General features: G+C 33.3%; 1 protein-coding gene across 1 annotated transcript in view; it reads left to right on the top strand.

Annotated features, from left to right (window-relative positions):
* The first annotated feature begins 169 nt into the window (after positions 1 to 169).
* LOC123704168 (WD repeat-containing protein 7) overlaps positions 170 to 13,907 on the top strand; it is a 110,072-nt gene continuing 96,334 nt past the window's right edge. Inside the window, exons 1-18 of the mRNA XM_045652470.1 lie at positions 170 to 324; positions 512 to 747; positions 1,420 to 1,533; positions 1,928 to 2,071; positions 2,537 to 2,602; positions 2,933 to 3,095; positions 3,915 to 4,047; positions 4,873 to 4,899; positions 5,950 to 6,040; positions 6,760 to 6,907; positions 7,356 to 7,457; positions 8,022 to 8,162; positions 8,658 to 8,736; positions 9,308 to 9,449; positions 10,095 to 10,152; positions 10,717 to 10,878; positions 11,499 to 11,619; positions 12,822 to 12,985. Of these exons, the coding sequence (XP_045508426.1) occupies positions 514 to 747; positions 1,420 to 1,533; positions 1,928 to 2,071; positions 2,537 to 2,602; positions 2,933 to 3,095; positions 3,915 to 4,047; positions 4,873 to 4,899; positions 5,950 to 6,040; positions 6,760 to 6,907; positions 7,356 to 7,457; positions 8,022 to 8,162; positions 8,658 to 8,736; positions 9,308 to 9,449; positions 10,095 to 10,152; positions 10,717 to 10,878; positions 11,499 to 11,619; positions 12,822 to 12,985 (2,089 nt within the window). The 5' untranslated portion in view covers positions 170 to 324; positions 512 to 513. The remainder of the gene's footprint in view (positions 325 to 511; positions 748 to 1,419; positions 1,534 to 1,927; positions 2,072 to 2,536; positions 2,603 to 2,932; positions 3,096 to 3,914; positions 4,048 to 4,872; positions 4,900 to 5,949; positions 6,041 to 6,759; positions 6,908 to 7,355; positions 7,458 to 8,021; positions 8,163 to 8,657; positions 8,737 to 9,307; positions 9,450 to 10,094; positions 10,153 to 10,716; positions 10,879 to 11,498; positions 11,620 to 12,821; positions 12,986 to 13,907) is intronic.

Raw genomic sequence — 13,907 nt, 5'->3', positions numbered from 1 at the left:
TAAATAATAACTATTAAAAGGACGATTGTATCGTGCATCGAAACAACTACAAAACTTCTACAAATTAAACAAACAATTAGTTTTAATCGTGTAGACATCGTATTATATTTTTGGGGTTGTCAAATATGATGGTGAATAATTGTCAAGTTGACACTTGACAAAGGTTGTCAGTGTCATCATATTATGATCGATTATTTGTGAATTTTGCGCAAATTAATAAAATTCCTACAAAAATCTCGTTGCTTTATAACTTACTGCTTCTCATTGCGAGAAGCAGCTCTTTACATTCTTCTAATAGAGTTACCCGTCCGTGTGTATCTTAAGGTGTGGTATATTATATTCGTCCTTGTATTAATATTACTGTTTTTATTGGTTTTGTTATGCAAACAAATCGCTTTCATGCCCTATTACTTGTATAATACAACATTGTTGTGAACTGAATATATTGTACCTAATATTGTACATGTACATGACGTATAGAATTATAAATGTTACATCGTTTTTTTCGCAGACATGCCAGGTACCAACTTGATAGTTCCCGTGGTGTTATGGGGGAAACACGCTCCGACTCATTGTATATCTTCAGTATATCTCTCGAGAGACCAGAAGACCTTGGTAACAGGGTGTTATGATGGTCAAATATGTATTTGGCATGTGAATCCTGATTCACTTAAAATGACCCCCCGCTGCTTGCTTGTGGGTCATACAGCCCCTGTAACATGTCTATCGCGAGCATCTATTATACAGGTAAGTTCCTTATACTTTGTATATTATGTTAGTTTATAGAATTGATTCAAAAGGAAAAAATATATCTTCATATTATCTAATTGGAATCTGTTTTACTGATCTTTATTACATAAGTACTACTATTGATAAAAGTGTCATTGAGTTAATGCTTTTAGCGTTAGCGTTTAATGCTTTATTCTTTTATATTGATTGTGAATATTCTTCAATGTTAACAATGTAATAAATAAGTAAAATATTAAACAATTTCAACTAATTATTATAATGAAATATCCTCTAAGTATTGTAGAAACTTCCTCTGTATCATAATTATTATTATTATGTTGATATGAGAACTATATTGGCATTTTACGTTTCCATTCTATATTTTATTCAATATATCATTTGCTTTTTGTTTGTCTTTCTGTAACTCATGAAAAGCTGGGCCAATGTGTTTTATTTTGATCTTGAACTGTTTGTTTGTCGATAATCTTAATGTTTAAACAGAGAAATGAAAATTATGCAATATTATTTTTCCCAAATATATTATGTAGCTGATACAAGTTTCTCTGTTAATCTAGATAATAGAGTGTAAAGTTCATATGAAATTTGCCAAAAAACAACTACCTTAAACATTACATTACATATACCAAATTAAAAATATGTCTTCTAAAAGAATATTCTTGCCGTTTTCAGGACAACAACTACATAGTAAGTTCGTCGGAAGCCGGCGAGATGTGCACATGGGATCTTGTTGATGGAAAATGTAGAGAGAGTGTTAAATTGACACAAGTTCATACTAATATACAGGTTTGTTTTTATTTGTGATTTATTTGGAAATTATAGGTTGTAATAAATAGAGAATGAACGAACATGTTTTGAAAAGAAATCCCTTTTATTCTTATTTTATTGAGTTTTAAACATGATTTTTTAAAGGTATAATCTATACTTACTAATATTGTAAGGCTGAAGAGTTTGCTTGTTTGTTTGAACGTGCTAATCTCAGGAACTACTGGTCCGATTTGAAAAAATTCTTTCAGTGTAAGATAGCCCATTTATCGAGGCTATAGGATATATATCATCACGCTAAGACTAACAAGAGCGGAGCACTGCGGGTAAAGCCACGGAGCACAGCTAGTTATATATATGTGTAGGTAGATTTCTGTATATTACAATAACAATGGTATTCTTATTTGAATTACAGGCATACCACATGTGTAACAGTGAAGATTTACGATTATTCTGCAACGGTTATTACGCTGAGATTTTGATCATGGATCCGTTCTCATTGGAGATATTGTTCTGTTTGAGCTCTAAGATGAACCCTGATTGGATATCTGCACTTCATGTGAGTTTATTTGAATTTATTTTGGTTATACAAATAAAATATGTAAATAATTAAAGTATAAATTTATAAAGAATAGAAAAAATTCGATCACGAGGCGGGACTTGAACCCGCATCCTTCGCGCCATTTCGGGGCGGATGCCTAACCAACTCAGCCACTCGTGACCCGCCTGAGCAATCGAATTTATTCTATCCCTTCAGTTTTATGTGTCTTAAGGGACACACAGGGCAATTTATAAAGCATTTGAATGCCATAAAAACCAAAAAAATATAAATTCAATAATTAAAGTGTTTGTTAATGCAGTTTTGTTGGCAAACACGTGTATAAATTTCCTGGAAATCTAAACAAAGTATTATGAAATATAATTGGAATAAAATACTTCATAATGTATTCTTGAACTGTTTTTTATTAAGTGTTGCTTTACATAAATATTTATTAATATTTCTATAAATAACTATTAATTATAGGTGTTAAGACCGTCTTCGCGAAAAGATGATGTTGTGCTTGCTATCTCTATAACGGGAACTGTTAAGGTAAGGAGTTTATTGGGATTTTAAACATAAGACTTTGACACAATTGTTTGAAGTGAAACTTCTTTAAGGGAAGTAATTTGTTAGTAAAATTTCAAGGTCGCGGCATGGCAATGCCGTTACGTTAAGCAAACGCGACAATTTTGATATTTTTAAATCTTGCCAAAGAAGTTTCACTTCTGACACGTGTGCTCGGCACACATGTTTTAGTTACATTTCGTTTATATTGAAGCAGCATCTCTTTAAATTTTTTTAGCATTAAAATATGTGTTAAAAAAAGACTAAATATATAATTTTAAAATGTAAATAAAACTTAAACATAATTATTTCCAGGTATGGTCCCTCCTCGGTCACGAGAATAAGCAATCGGAACCCATATACGAAAATGAGTCTAAACAAATACGTTGCTTGAACGCACTGTCCTTGAACTGCTGTGCGTATAACCAACGCACCGTGTTGATCGTGTGCGCTAAGTATTGCCAGATATATGATGCGGGTGAGTTATTTAGCACATTTTCTTTTTCGATAATTTTCAAAATTTTAACAGTTAACACTAAATATTGAATACCTACTTAATACTAAACACTAAGAACTACACACTATACACTTAAACTGTAAATACTTAACACTTAACACTAAACACTTGGCAGATGTCACTTAACACTTCAAATTCGTATATTATATTATGACGAAAGTGAAGTCTCACTGCACAGTGCACATCTATAACATACTTCATATAGAAGTTTATTTGAATCGTCAAATAAATAACGAACTTAACATGGCTCTGAAAAGCAATTTCTATGGGTTAAAAGAGCCGGAAAGAAACTCTATCTTTGCTCTTTTAAATCATATCAATTTTACAAAATTTCAAATATAAAATAATAATGATGCCAGAGACCTGTCTTGTAATTATTTTTTATATTAGTTTATACAGCTTTTTTAAATAAATGAAAGGTATAATGTTACATTCAAGTTTGTAAAGGTTCAAATTAGTTAATTGGAATTTTGCAACCTTAATTGTATGAAGAAAAAAGGTTTCAAAATTCCGATCATTTAAAAGAGGATGTTATTGAAGTGAAACTTCTTAATCGGGGTTGGAAAAAAATTTAGTGTAACATTCTTTCGTTACGCGTGACATTTTTCCGTTACGCGCCTTCTTTTGCTTATCCCTACCACGCGTGATTCGACGTATTTCTGTACAGTTGCATATAGTGAATTATTTTTTGAAAAATAAGGTCATAAAGAAGTTTCACTTCTTACGTGTGTACGCTAGTACACGCACACATTTTTTTATGTATGTATTCATAATTTTCAGGCGATTTCTCAGTCCTTTGCTCTATACAAGCGCCGTCCGGTGAACGTTGGATGTCCGGGGACTTCCTTGCCCCGGATCGAGTACTCGTCTGGTCCACGGAGGGCAAGGGTTACTTGTATAAGTTACCAGCCAAGTGAGTGTTTGTCTGTTTGTATGTGGGCTTTGGAACTGAATTTATTTAGTGCGAAATTGGTGTTGGGTAATAATGTTAAAAATAAACAGTCAATTTAAAAATATAGTGGTGTTATGAAAAATTATTTGAAATATTTTTTGTGCTTTTTTGTGGATGAAGGTGTTGGTGGTGGTTTATCTTATTTTGGAAATGTAAATAATGCTATTTATAAATTATTTCTCACAAGAAAAGCGTGAAAAATAGGTAATAGTACTTTTGTCTGTATTTTACCTGTCTCATAATGTTAAAATGCATATAATTATATTATCACTATTAACAATATTGATTTTCATTTTGTATAAAGTCAAATGATTACGAATAGTTTTAAGCAAGAAAATGAAGTATATACTGCATTATTTACTTTTTAATGATATAAAAAAAAATAACTTTTTATATAAATTCAGTTCCAAAAAATAAAAAATGGGAGACTCAGAAAAATCATTCACAACTCAATGTTTTAGATATTGTGTTTAGCATTAGATTATCATCAGAGCACTTGCCTCTGTCATTTTTGTTAATACACAGATTATTAATACGAAAAAATATGTTTAATATGGCAATTATTTCAAATATTTTAATAATAATTTCTAATAAGAGAAGTTATTTACCTATCGTCCTGATTGGACGATATATTCCATATTTAAATCGTCTTACTGCTTCATTAATTTAAAATTATGACCAAAAAATTGCCAGCAGTAAAAAAATCGATTTACAAAATTTGAAAATCGAATGTTTCCAACGCTAAGCTGTATTGCCAGTTATGCTAAACATATCTATTTTTTATAGCAAACTGCGTGGACGAGCTATCAGTAGGTCAGCACTGTTTTATATATGTATTTTGTTTACTAGCAACATTATTAGTTTCGCTTTCATGCCTTGTCATCCATTTTGTTAAGACGTCATTGTTTATAATGTACGATGTTTATTTATTTCATTTTTGGTATTGGTGTGATTTTTCATTCGGTTGTGTATATATTGATTTCTAGTATAGAAAATATTTAGAGACCTGCATCTCAGAAACTAAGAAATGTGACCTCTAATGTCTTGTATATGAGATACAGATTACAATAGTAAACCATCACGTAATGTAGGTATTGATATTTGTTTTATGAACAACATTGTACAAATTAAAGTGATTTTGAACCTTATCCTGACCGAGATAGGTCTCAGTTTCCTCTAGCAATTTTATATCCATGGACCTTTATAAATAAAACTAATTTAAAACCTTATTTCGTTATGAATAGATGTTAATTTTGTACATCAATAAAATGTATACCCATATCATATCCATGTATGATGCTATCATTATCAGTTATCATTAGAATTTTCTAGAATAGATATTTTGTTGCGTTTAGCACACCATTTATGTCATCTTTTATTTTATGTTCGACACAAACTGATGTGATTGGCTAAATATGGTTAAAATTCGAAGTTAATAAAGTCAAGTTGGAATTCTTTATAAAAAGACACGTTTATTAAAATAATAGGTGCAATGCAATGCTCTTTATATTTTGCGAGACTTTCTGAATCTAAAGATCTTGATGATTTAGGAAATCCTTAGATGGAGAAAACAAAAAAACAAATAAATTACAAAACTTTCAACGACTTTGTGGCCGACGGTTTATAGGCATTTTAAATTTTGATGTACCACTTGAAGAGAATTAATAATAATAATTCGTTGTAATATATTAGAGCCTGATAAAAATGTCAGTTGAGCGCTATGCATTTTGTCAAAAGACATTGATTTTTGACTTGACTTTTCTACTTTGATATAACCGTGCCATATTTGGTCAAATTTACCCTATTCAAATACACGTGTGCGAAGTTTTTACAGTTTTTCTATAGGGTTGAATTTATTAACAGCTCCGTACCAGATCACAAGGGATTCCATGGACCAACCGTGGACCATGATAGTCCAGTGTTGTATGGCATTATGGCTCATCCTGATAATAAGGTAGGATTTACTATTATGAAGAGTTATTTATTGATGAATTTATTTATTCTGGTTGTGTTTTTCGTTATTAATGTGCTGGGCAGTTGGACAGATTTAAACGAAATTTTTGTTGTGTTTGAATGATTTTATCATTGGTTCTTGAAGCACTGATTTTTTGTACACATTTTATAAGATTTAGTATATTACTCTTTATAGTACAAGTTTATACTATGAATATTAATGATGTGTGTTAAAATTTGTTTAACAAAATGACAAGTTGTATACATCTTTAAAGACTCTTTAATACACGGTCACTATTTATAGTTTACTAGCTATCCACCCGCGGCAAAGTTCGCGCAGTAAAGAAAAACCCGCATAGTTCCCGTTCCCGTGGGATTTCTCGGATAAAATCTATCCTATGGCCTTTCTCGGGTATCAAAATATCTCTATACCAAATTTCATGCAAATTGGTTCAGTAGTTAAGGCGTGATTGAGTAACAGACAGACAGACAGAGTTACTTTCGCATTTATAATATTGTATGGATAACCAATTATAGTTGTTTACCCACGAATTTATTGTTAACTAATTTTACTTTTATTCCAACTCTATGTCAAATATTTAACCCATTGAGCCCCAAGCGGCCCGATCGGTCCCAGACACAATAGATTTTCTATTGTGTCTGTGGTTCCGAGACCTGAGGTATTTTAATACGATTTTTTTATATTATTATCATTTTCAGCTCCTCTCCTGTCCGCCAGCCATGCGTTTCATACTAACCTCCGTGGGGGGGAAACAGAGAAGGCTCCTATTAAGGGGGGATTCCGCGGGTGTAGTGTTGCTATGGAACGTTGATGACGCAGCCCTGCCTGTGCCTAATAAGGTTATGTGTAAGTATGAGTTATTTAAGGAGGGTAGTTTTAATTGTTTAGTTTTTTGTTAAGTATGTGCTTATTAGATAAGGAGAATTTGAAGTGATATGAATGTATTATATTCTATTTGTTCTTGTTTGTAACACTTGTGAGTATAATATGTATAATGCATCATTCAAAAAAGGGAAACAAAATAAGGTACAGGTATTTTAAAATTTATTAAAAATTTGCATATTCAAATAAAATATTTTACATCAGTAAACAACCCAAAGATAATGAACTGGTTAATTTATATTTTATTAAACAAAACAACAGATATAAACATGTATTTATCTTAAAACAAATACATATTCAAAAATAACACTTTTCCTATTCAATTAATTTTATGCAAAATACGTTAAGAGAAGTGAAGGTTTTTTTATCTTCTTATTGAAAATAAATAATTTAGTACCTTAATGTATTGTAGCTCGAGCACCAATAGTCACTACGAGCTTGGATATGGCGTGGGCAGATATGAATCCTAGTCCCGTCGGTGTTTTGGATCAGTTCAGCCATCCTGAGGATAATGGTATGTAAATGTATTTATTCAGGTATAGATATCTATTAACAATAACGGCCTTACCAATAAAAAGTTAAACAATGGATAAATTTCTACCATTTTCTACCATAGCTGTGTCCTGCTCTTGCTCACATGAAACGTCAATCATAAAAACAAGACAGGTTATTGCAATAACTAATCCATTGCATAGCGAATGGGTAACATTTTATTAGTAAGACCGTAAGTATACAAAAAAATTGTTTTACTTTAACATAATTTGGTGTATTTTATCCCAAATTATTTCAAACGTCCATTTTGCTATTGTTAACTGTTATAAGAATATCTATATTATCTGTAAAATTAAATACTTCAGTTCTACACTAGGTACTTTTAACTTTCAAAGTATGGAAAAATAATTGTTGATAACTGTAAAATTAAATATTTTCTCTTACAATACCAGTATAGCTTATTTTTCCGTTTTTAAACGAAGTTCTTTATTTTAATTTTATCTTTTTATTCTTGTATGTCTTTGGACTTTGGCAAAATAAACAATTATTAACTAGTTTCTTTCTCATGAAAAAATTATCGTTTCAGAAATAAAGCTAACAGCATCTATCTACCTCCTGGCTGCGAATCGTCTTGTAGTTGGTCGAGAAGACGGTTCCATAGTTATTGTGAACGCGACACATACAGTACAGTTGCAATTGTTGCATGGAAACCACCAGCAGTTGGATGGTGAGTTTGTTTGTTTGTTTGAACGCGCTAATCTCAGGAACTACTGGTCCGATTTGAAAAATTATTTCGGTGTTAGATAGCCCATTTATCGGGGAAGGATAAAGGCTATGAACGCAACACATACAGTACAGTTGCAATTGCTGCATGGAAACCATCAGTAGTTGGATGGTTAGTGACATCCAGACAAATAATCTATACTAAAATAATAAATACAAAAGTTTGTTTGTATGAATGGATGTATGGATGTTTGTTGCCGTGCAGTTTTACCTGCGGACGAACCTGCGGGAAAAAGACAGTATTTCTTATAAGCAAGTGTTATTCTTATAAAAAAAAATATAACTATTTATTGAAAAATTTATAATGATCAAATAATATATATAATTGGAGAAACTGAAGCCTAAATAATATTGGTAATTTGGATATCGCTTATGATATATTTTGACCGAATATACCTACTTTTATAACTTGTAATAAAATAATATTATTGTTTTTCAGATTGGCCACCACACCAATTATTGTTGGGCCACAACGGTAGAGTGAATTGTCTGCTGTATCCACATCATGTACATCAAAGGTAAAATTTATTTAAAAAAAGGCTATTTAAAGTTTACAAAATTTGGTTTTAAAATATTTTCTTTTGAATAATTAGAAATCTACATCCCTACTTTATTTTATTACTCGGTTTAGATATTTGCGTTTGATACCCAAGTCTCTGAGTTTTTTATTACCTTGTGTACTCAAAAATGTCACCGCTAAGTTTTTTTATTACTTCTGATTAAGTAAAGTTTTCGAAAGCTATTTATGTAGGAAAGTTTTCGAAAGCTCTGTAATAAGGAAAGTTTCCCAATCCTCTAATTTTCCATTTTTGCTCTTATTTATTTAGAAAAGGTTTTGAAGTGAAACTTGTTTAGGCGCTTGATGATACGGATAAAATGATAAATAGTAATAATAATAATGTTACCGTTACGAAAATATGCAGCGCTTTTTCGAATAGGGTGAGAGCGATAGTGACATAAGGTGAACGTAGCATAGCAAAGAAGTTTCACTCCTGACATGTGTACTTTGTAAGCACGAATTTTTTTTCGGGTTAGCAGTTCAGTGCCGATTTTTTCTTTCTTTCTTTATATTTATCTTTCTTTCTACAGATACGACAAATCCCACCTAGTTTCAGGTGGGATAGACTTCGCTGTGTGTCTATGGGATCTGTTCAGTGGTGCGCTCTTGCATCGATTCTGCGTACACGCGGGCGAAATAACACAACTCATAGTGCCTCCGCAGAATTGTAGTGTGAGTATTAAATAAAATTGATAAAATATAGTAAATATATATTTATTACATTGAGATAATAATACTACGTATGGAGGAGACACCACGAACAAAATCTGTGCGCCATTTTTTTGCTCTAACTAAGTTTTAAAAATTAATATCTAGTTAGGTACTTACAGATGAAAGTTATTCCTTTGCACTTTTCCGTATTATTTGTGCAATATCGTAACACACACGAAGGCTTATTTGATGCGTTTCACTTTAAAACAAATAAAAAATGAGCGTGCAGTTACGCCATATGGCGTATGTTGAGCGGAACATAAGTGATATAGGCGGTGTCGTCTCCATATGTATATCTCAATGATTTATTACTAGCTGCGCTTCGCGGTTTCACCCGCATTTCTTCGCGACTATTGGTCTTAGTGGGATTCCCGTGGGATTTCCGAGATAAAAACTATTCTATGTCCTTCCTCAGGTCTCTAACTATATACGTACCGAATTTCATGAGACAGAAAATTATTTTTGTATATTCAGTAGGTTTGATTTGCTTTGTTAAAAATTATGTTATACTTAGGAAATATCTTTCTGTTACAATAATCGATCTTAATACAAACGTTTTAAGATGTGTATTTCCTAAATGGTAATATTTTATTATTTTATTCACAGCCTCGCATTCAAAAGTGTATCTGCTCAGTCGCATCGGATCATAGCGTTACTTTATTGAGTGAGTATTCATTTATAACTTTATTATTTTAAAAATCTTCCCTACTACATAAAAATAAGTCGGGTTTTCCTTCCTGACGCTATAACTCCAGAACGCACGAACCGATTTCCACGGTTTTGCATTCGCTGGAAAGTTCTCTGGCTCCGTGAGGTTTGTAGCAAAGAAAATTCAGGAAACATTTCAACAGAAAAGCGGGAAAACCGGGAAAATCGTTTTTCACATACAGCGCCTTATGTAACATTTCGTTTGGTATTTATACATAAGGTGGCGAAACGGAGTTCGCCGGTATAGTTATGATTTTAAAAATATTTATTAAAATTTCTTATTTTTACATGATTTATTTGTCAATAGATCTTTCAAATGCAAATTGAAATAGGCCAAAAATATTTATTTAGAGTACAATTTATTGGTGGCCTTTTCACTTAGAAGTGATCATTTCTAGGCAACCAGGGCAGAAGATAATAGTCATAAAGATAAACTTTTGGCGGGACGAGATAAATATAACGAGTTTAAATACAAATGTATTTGTTTTATACTACAAATACTATGTCCACAATTTTCTAGGTCTAGCAGAACGGAAGTGCGTAACGCTAGCGTCCCGGCACCTATTTCCGGTGGTGACTATAAAATGGCGGCCGGCTGACGATTTCATGGTGGTCGGGTGTAGCGATGGTACGGTTTACGTGTGGCAAATGGAGACTGGCCATTTGGATAGGGTTTTACATGGTGAGTATATTTATATGTATAAAAGAAATGTGTGCGTGCACTAGTGTACACACGTAAGAAGTGAAACTTCTTTATGACCTTATTTTTCAAAAAATAATTTATATGCAACTTTACAGAAATACGTCGAATCACGCGTGGTAGGGATAAGAAAAAGATGGCGCGTAACGGAAAACTGTCACGTGTAACGAAAAAATGTTACACTAAATTTTTGTCCAACCCCGATAAAGAAGTTTCACTTCAAAAACACGCTTTTATTACGCTTCATCTGTATGTTTTTATGTAACCGACTCTTTTAGACTTTAATTTGAGCCGCTTTTAACGGACAGATTTAATTCAAACTTGGTACGCTTATCAAAGATTAGACAGATGAGCCAACAAGATCAATTTGGCTGATTTGATATATTTTTTATTTGTTGATATTTTCAAATAAAACAATTTTATTTTATTAAAAATTATTTCCGAACTTTCACTCGTAATTTTATAAATTCCAGTTGATATTTCCTATAGATATGCATCAATAATATGATTGGTGGATATCATACGCATCCGAAGTAACGTAGCATGGCACATATCTGGTGGAAAAGCACCTTTAGAGTTGTTAAACAACTGTTCCCTTCCAGGTATGATAGCGGAAGAAGTATTAGCAGCGTGCGATGAAGCCCTAGCCGATGAATTGGGCGGGTCTCTATCTAGTGGTACCGATTTGCAGGGCTTGGCCAATCCTGCTGTACATTTCTTTAGGTAAGTAAGCTTGTTAATATACACTAATATTTTAAAATCGAATTGATCATTCATTCATTCATTCATTCATTCATTCATTCATTCATTGATTCATTCATTCATTGATTCATTCATTCATTGATTCATTCATTCATTGATTCATTCATTGATTCATTCATTCATTGATTCATTCATTCATTCATCATTTATTTATTACAAAGTTTGACTTATTGTTTTGTTTTAGTTTTTAATTAATTTAAATTGATATTAAAATAGAGAATAATTATTTAAACTTATGAAATAGTAGAAGGAAATACATTTTATAAGCTTCTCTTCTAAACATTATTTGGGGAAAATCGTTTCTTATGGACCATCAGTAACCTGCCATCATGTGACGATTTCATCTACCCTGATACCTTTGTTACATAATTTTTAGTTCGTTTTTGATGCGTTCGTCCTGTGTCTCACAGAAATTTCCCAAATTTATTGTAAATCTATCCAGGAGACTGTGGGGAAAGTGTAGGTTTATGTTCGTATTTGCTCATATAATACGTATATAGAGTTTTTCAACATCTTTTGCGCAATTTCTATATAATTTGGTGCGCGCTCATCTCAGGAACTACTGGTCCGATTTGAAAAATTATTTCAGTGTTAGATAGCCAATTTATCGAGTAAGACTAATCTATATATCATTACGTTAAGACCAACAGGGGCGGAGCAATGCGGGTGAAATCGCGGGGCACGTATATTACGTATATCACGTATAATCTAATCTAATTCATACTAATATTATAAATGCGAAAGTAACTCTGTTTGTCTGTCTGTTACTCAATCACGCCTAAACTACCGAACCAATTTTCATGAAATTTGGTATGGAGATATTTTCATACCCGAGAAAGGACATAGGCTACTTTTTACCCCGGGACATAAGATAGGTTTTATCCCGGAAATCCCACGGGAACTATGCGGGTTTTAAAGTGAAACTTTTATTACATCGTCTCAAACTTTTTGGTCTGTGTAGCGCATGTCGCGTGACGCACGATACGTACGATAATTATCGTACAAATACGATAATTTTTAGTTGAATGTCTATAGTGTGAAAAAAAGTTTCACTTTTACCGTGGTTTCATAAAACCACACAACATTATTTTTTTCTTAGACTGTGTGGGCGAAGCCGGGGGCGGAAAGTTAGTCACGTATATAACGTATAATCTACGGTACAGGGGTCTCCGTCACCGCAACCTGACCGCTATGCGTGCGGCCACGCAGCGCGGGCTCGCAGCTCTACACGCAGCGGAGCGCGGCGGCGGCGCGGGCCCGCTCGCGGAGCCGCCGCGCGCCCGCCCGCCGCCGCTCACCGTGCAGGGCTTCAGATCTAACCCCGCGGGTGAGATGTACACACATACAGACATATGCACATACACACAAATATACACTTGCGTACAATCTAACCGCTATGCGTACGGCAACGCAGCGTGGGCTCGCAGCTCTGCATGCTGTGGAGCGCGACGGCGCACATACAGCACATACAGTACACATGCAGTACGTATACACATACGGTACGTATACACATACAGTATGTATTCACATACAGTACGTATACACATACAGTACGTATACACATACAGTACGTATACGCAGACAGTATGTATTCACATACAGTACGTATGCACATACAGTTCGTATGCACGTACAGTACATATACACATACAATACGTATACACATATAGTACGTACACACATACAGTACGTACGCACAAACAGTACGTACGCACACACATTACGTTCGCACATACAGTACGTATACACATACAGTACGTACACACATACAGTACGTACACACATACAGTACGTACAAACAGTACGCACGCACATACAGTACGTACGCACATACAGTACGCACGCGCATACAGTACGTACACACATACAGTAGTACGCACATACAGTACGTGTACATATAAAGTACGTATGCACATACAGTACATATGCACATACGTGTGGGGAGCACACACACACACACACACGCGCGCGTGCATACAGATAGATGCAACGAGCATGCTATACACACAGCACATATTTATTTATTTATTTAATACTTTATTGTACAAGAAACAAAATATACATAGAGGTTACAATAATAAATTAAATAAAAGCACAAAGTGCACATATAGTATACAAGATCCCAGGGCCGCCAGATCTCACCTATTTTCTAACGGATGAAATGTGGACGATTGGGTAGTGTCAGTATTTATTTATTTATACATTTATTCAGGAAAACATTTAAGTACAATTATTAAATACTAAACAAT

This window comes from Colias croceus, chromosome 28 (genome assembly GCF_905220415.1).
Source record: "Colias croceus chromosome 28, ilColCroc2.1".
In the NCBI taxonomy this organism is placed as follows: domain Eukaryota; kingdom Metazoa; phylum Arthropoda; class Insecta; order Lepidoptera; family Pieridae; genus Colias; species Colias croceus.
Note: the sequence above shows the minus strand (reverse complement) of the source record. Positions and strands in the feature narration are given on the sequence as shown.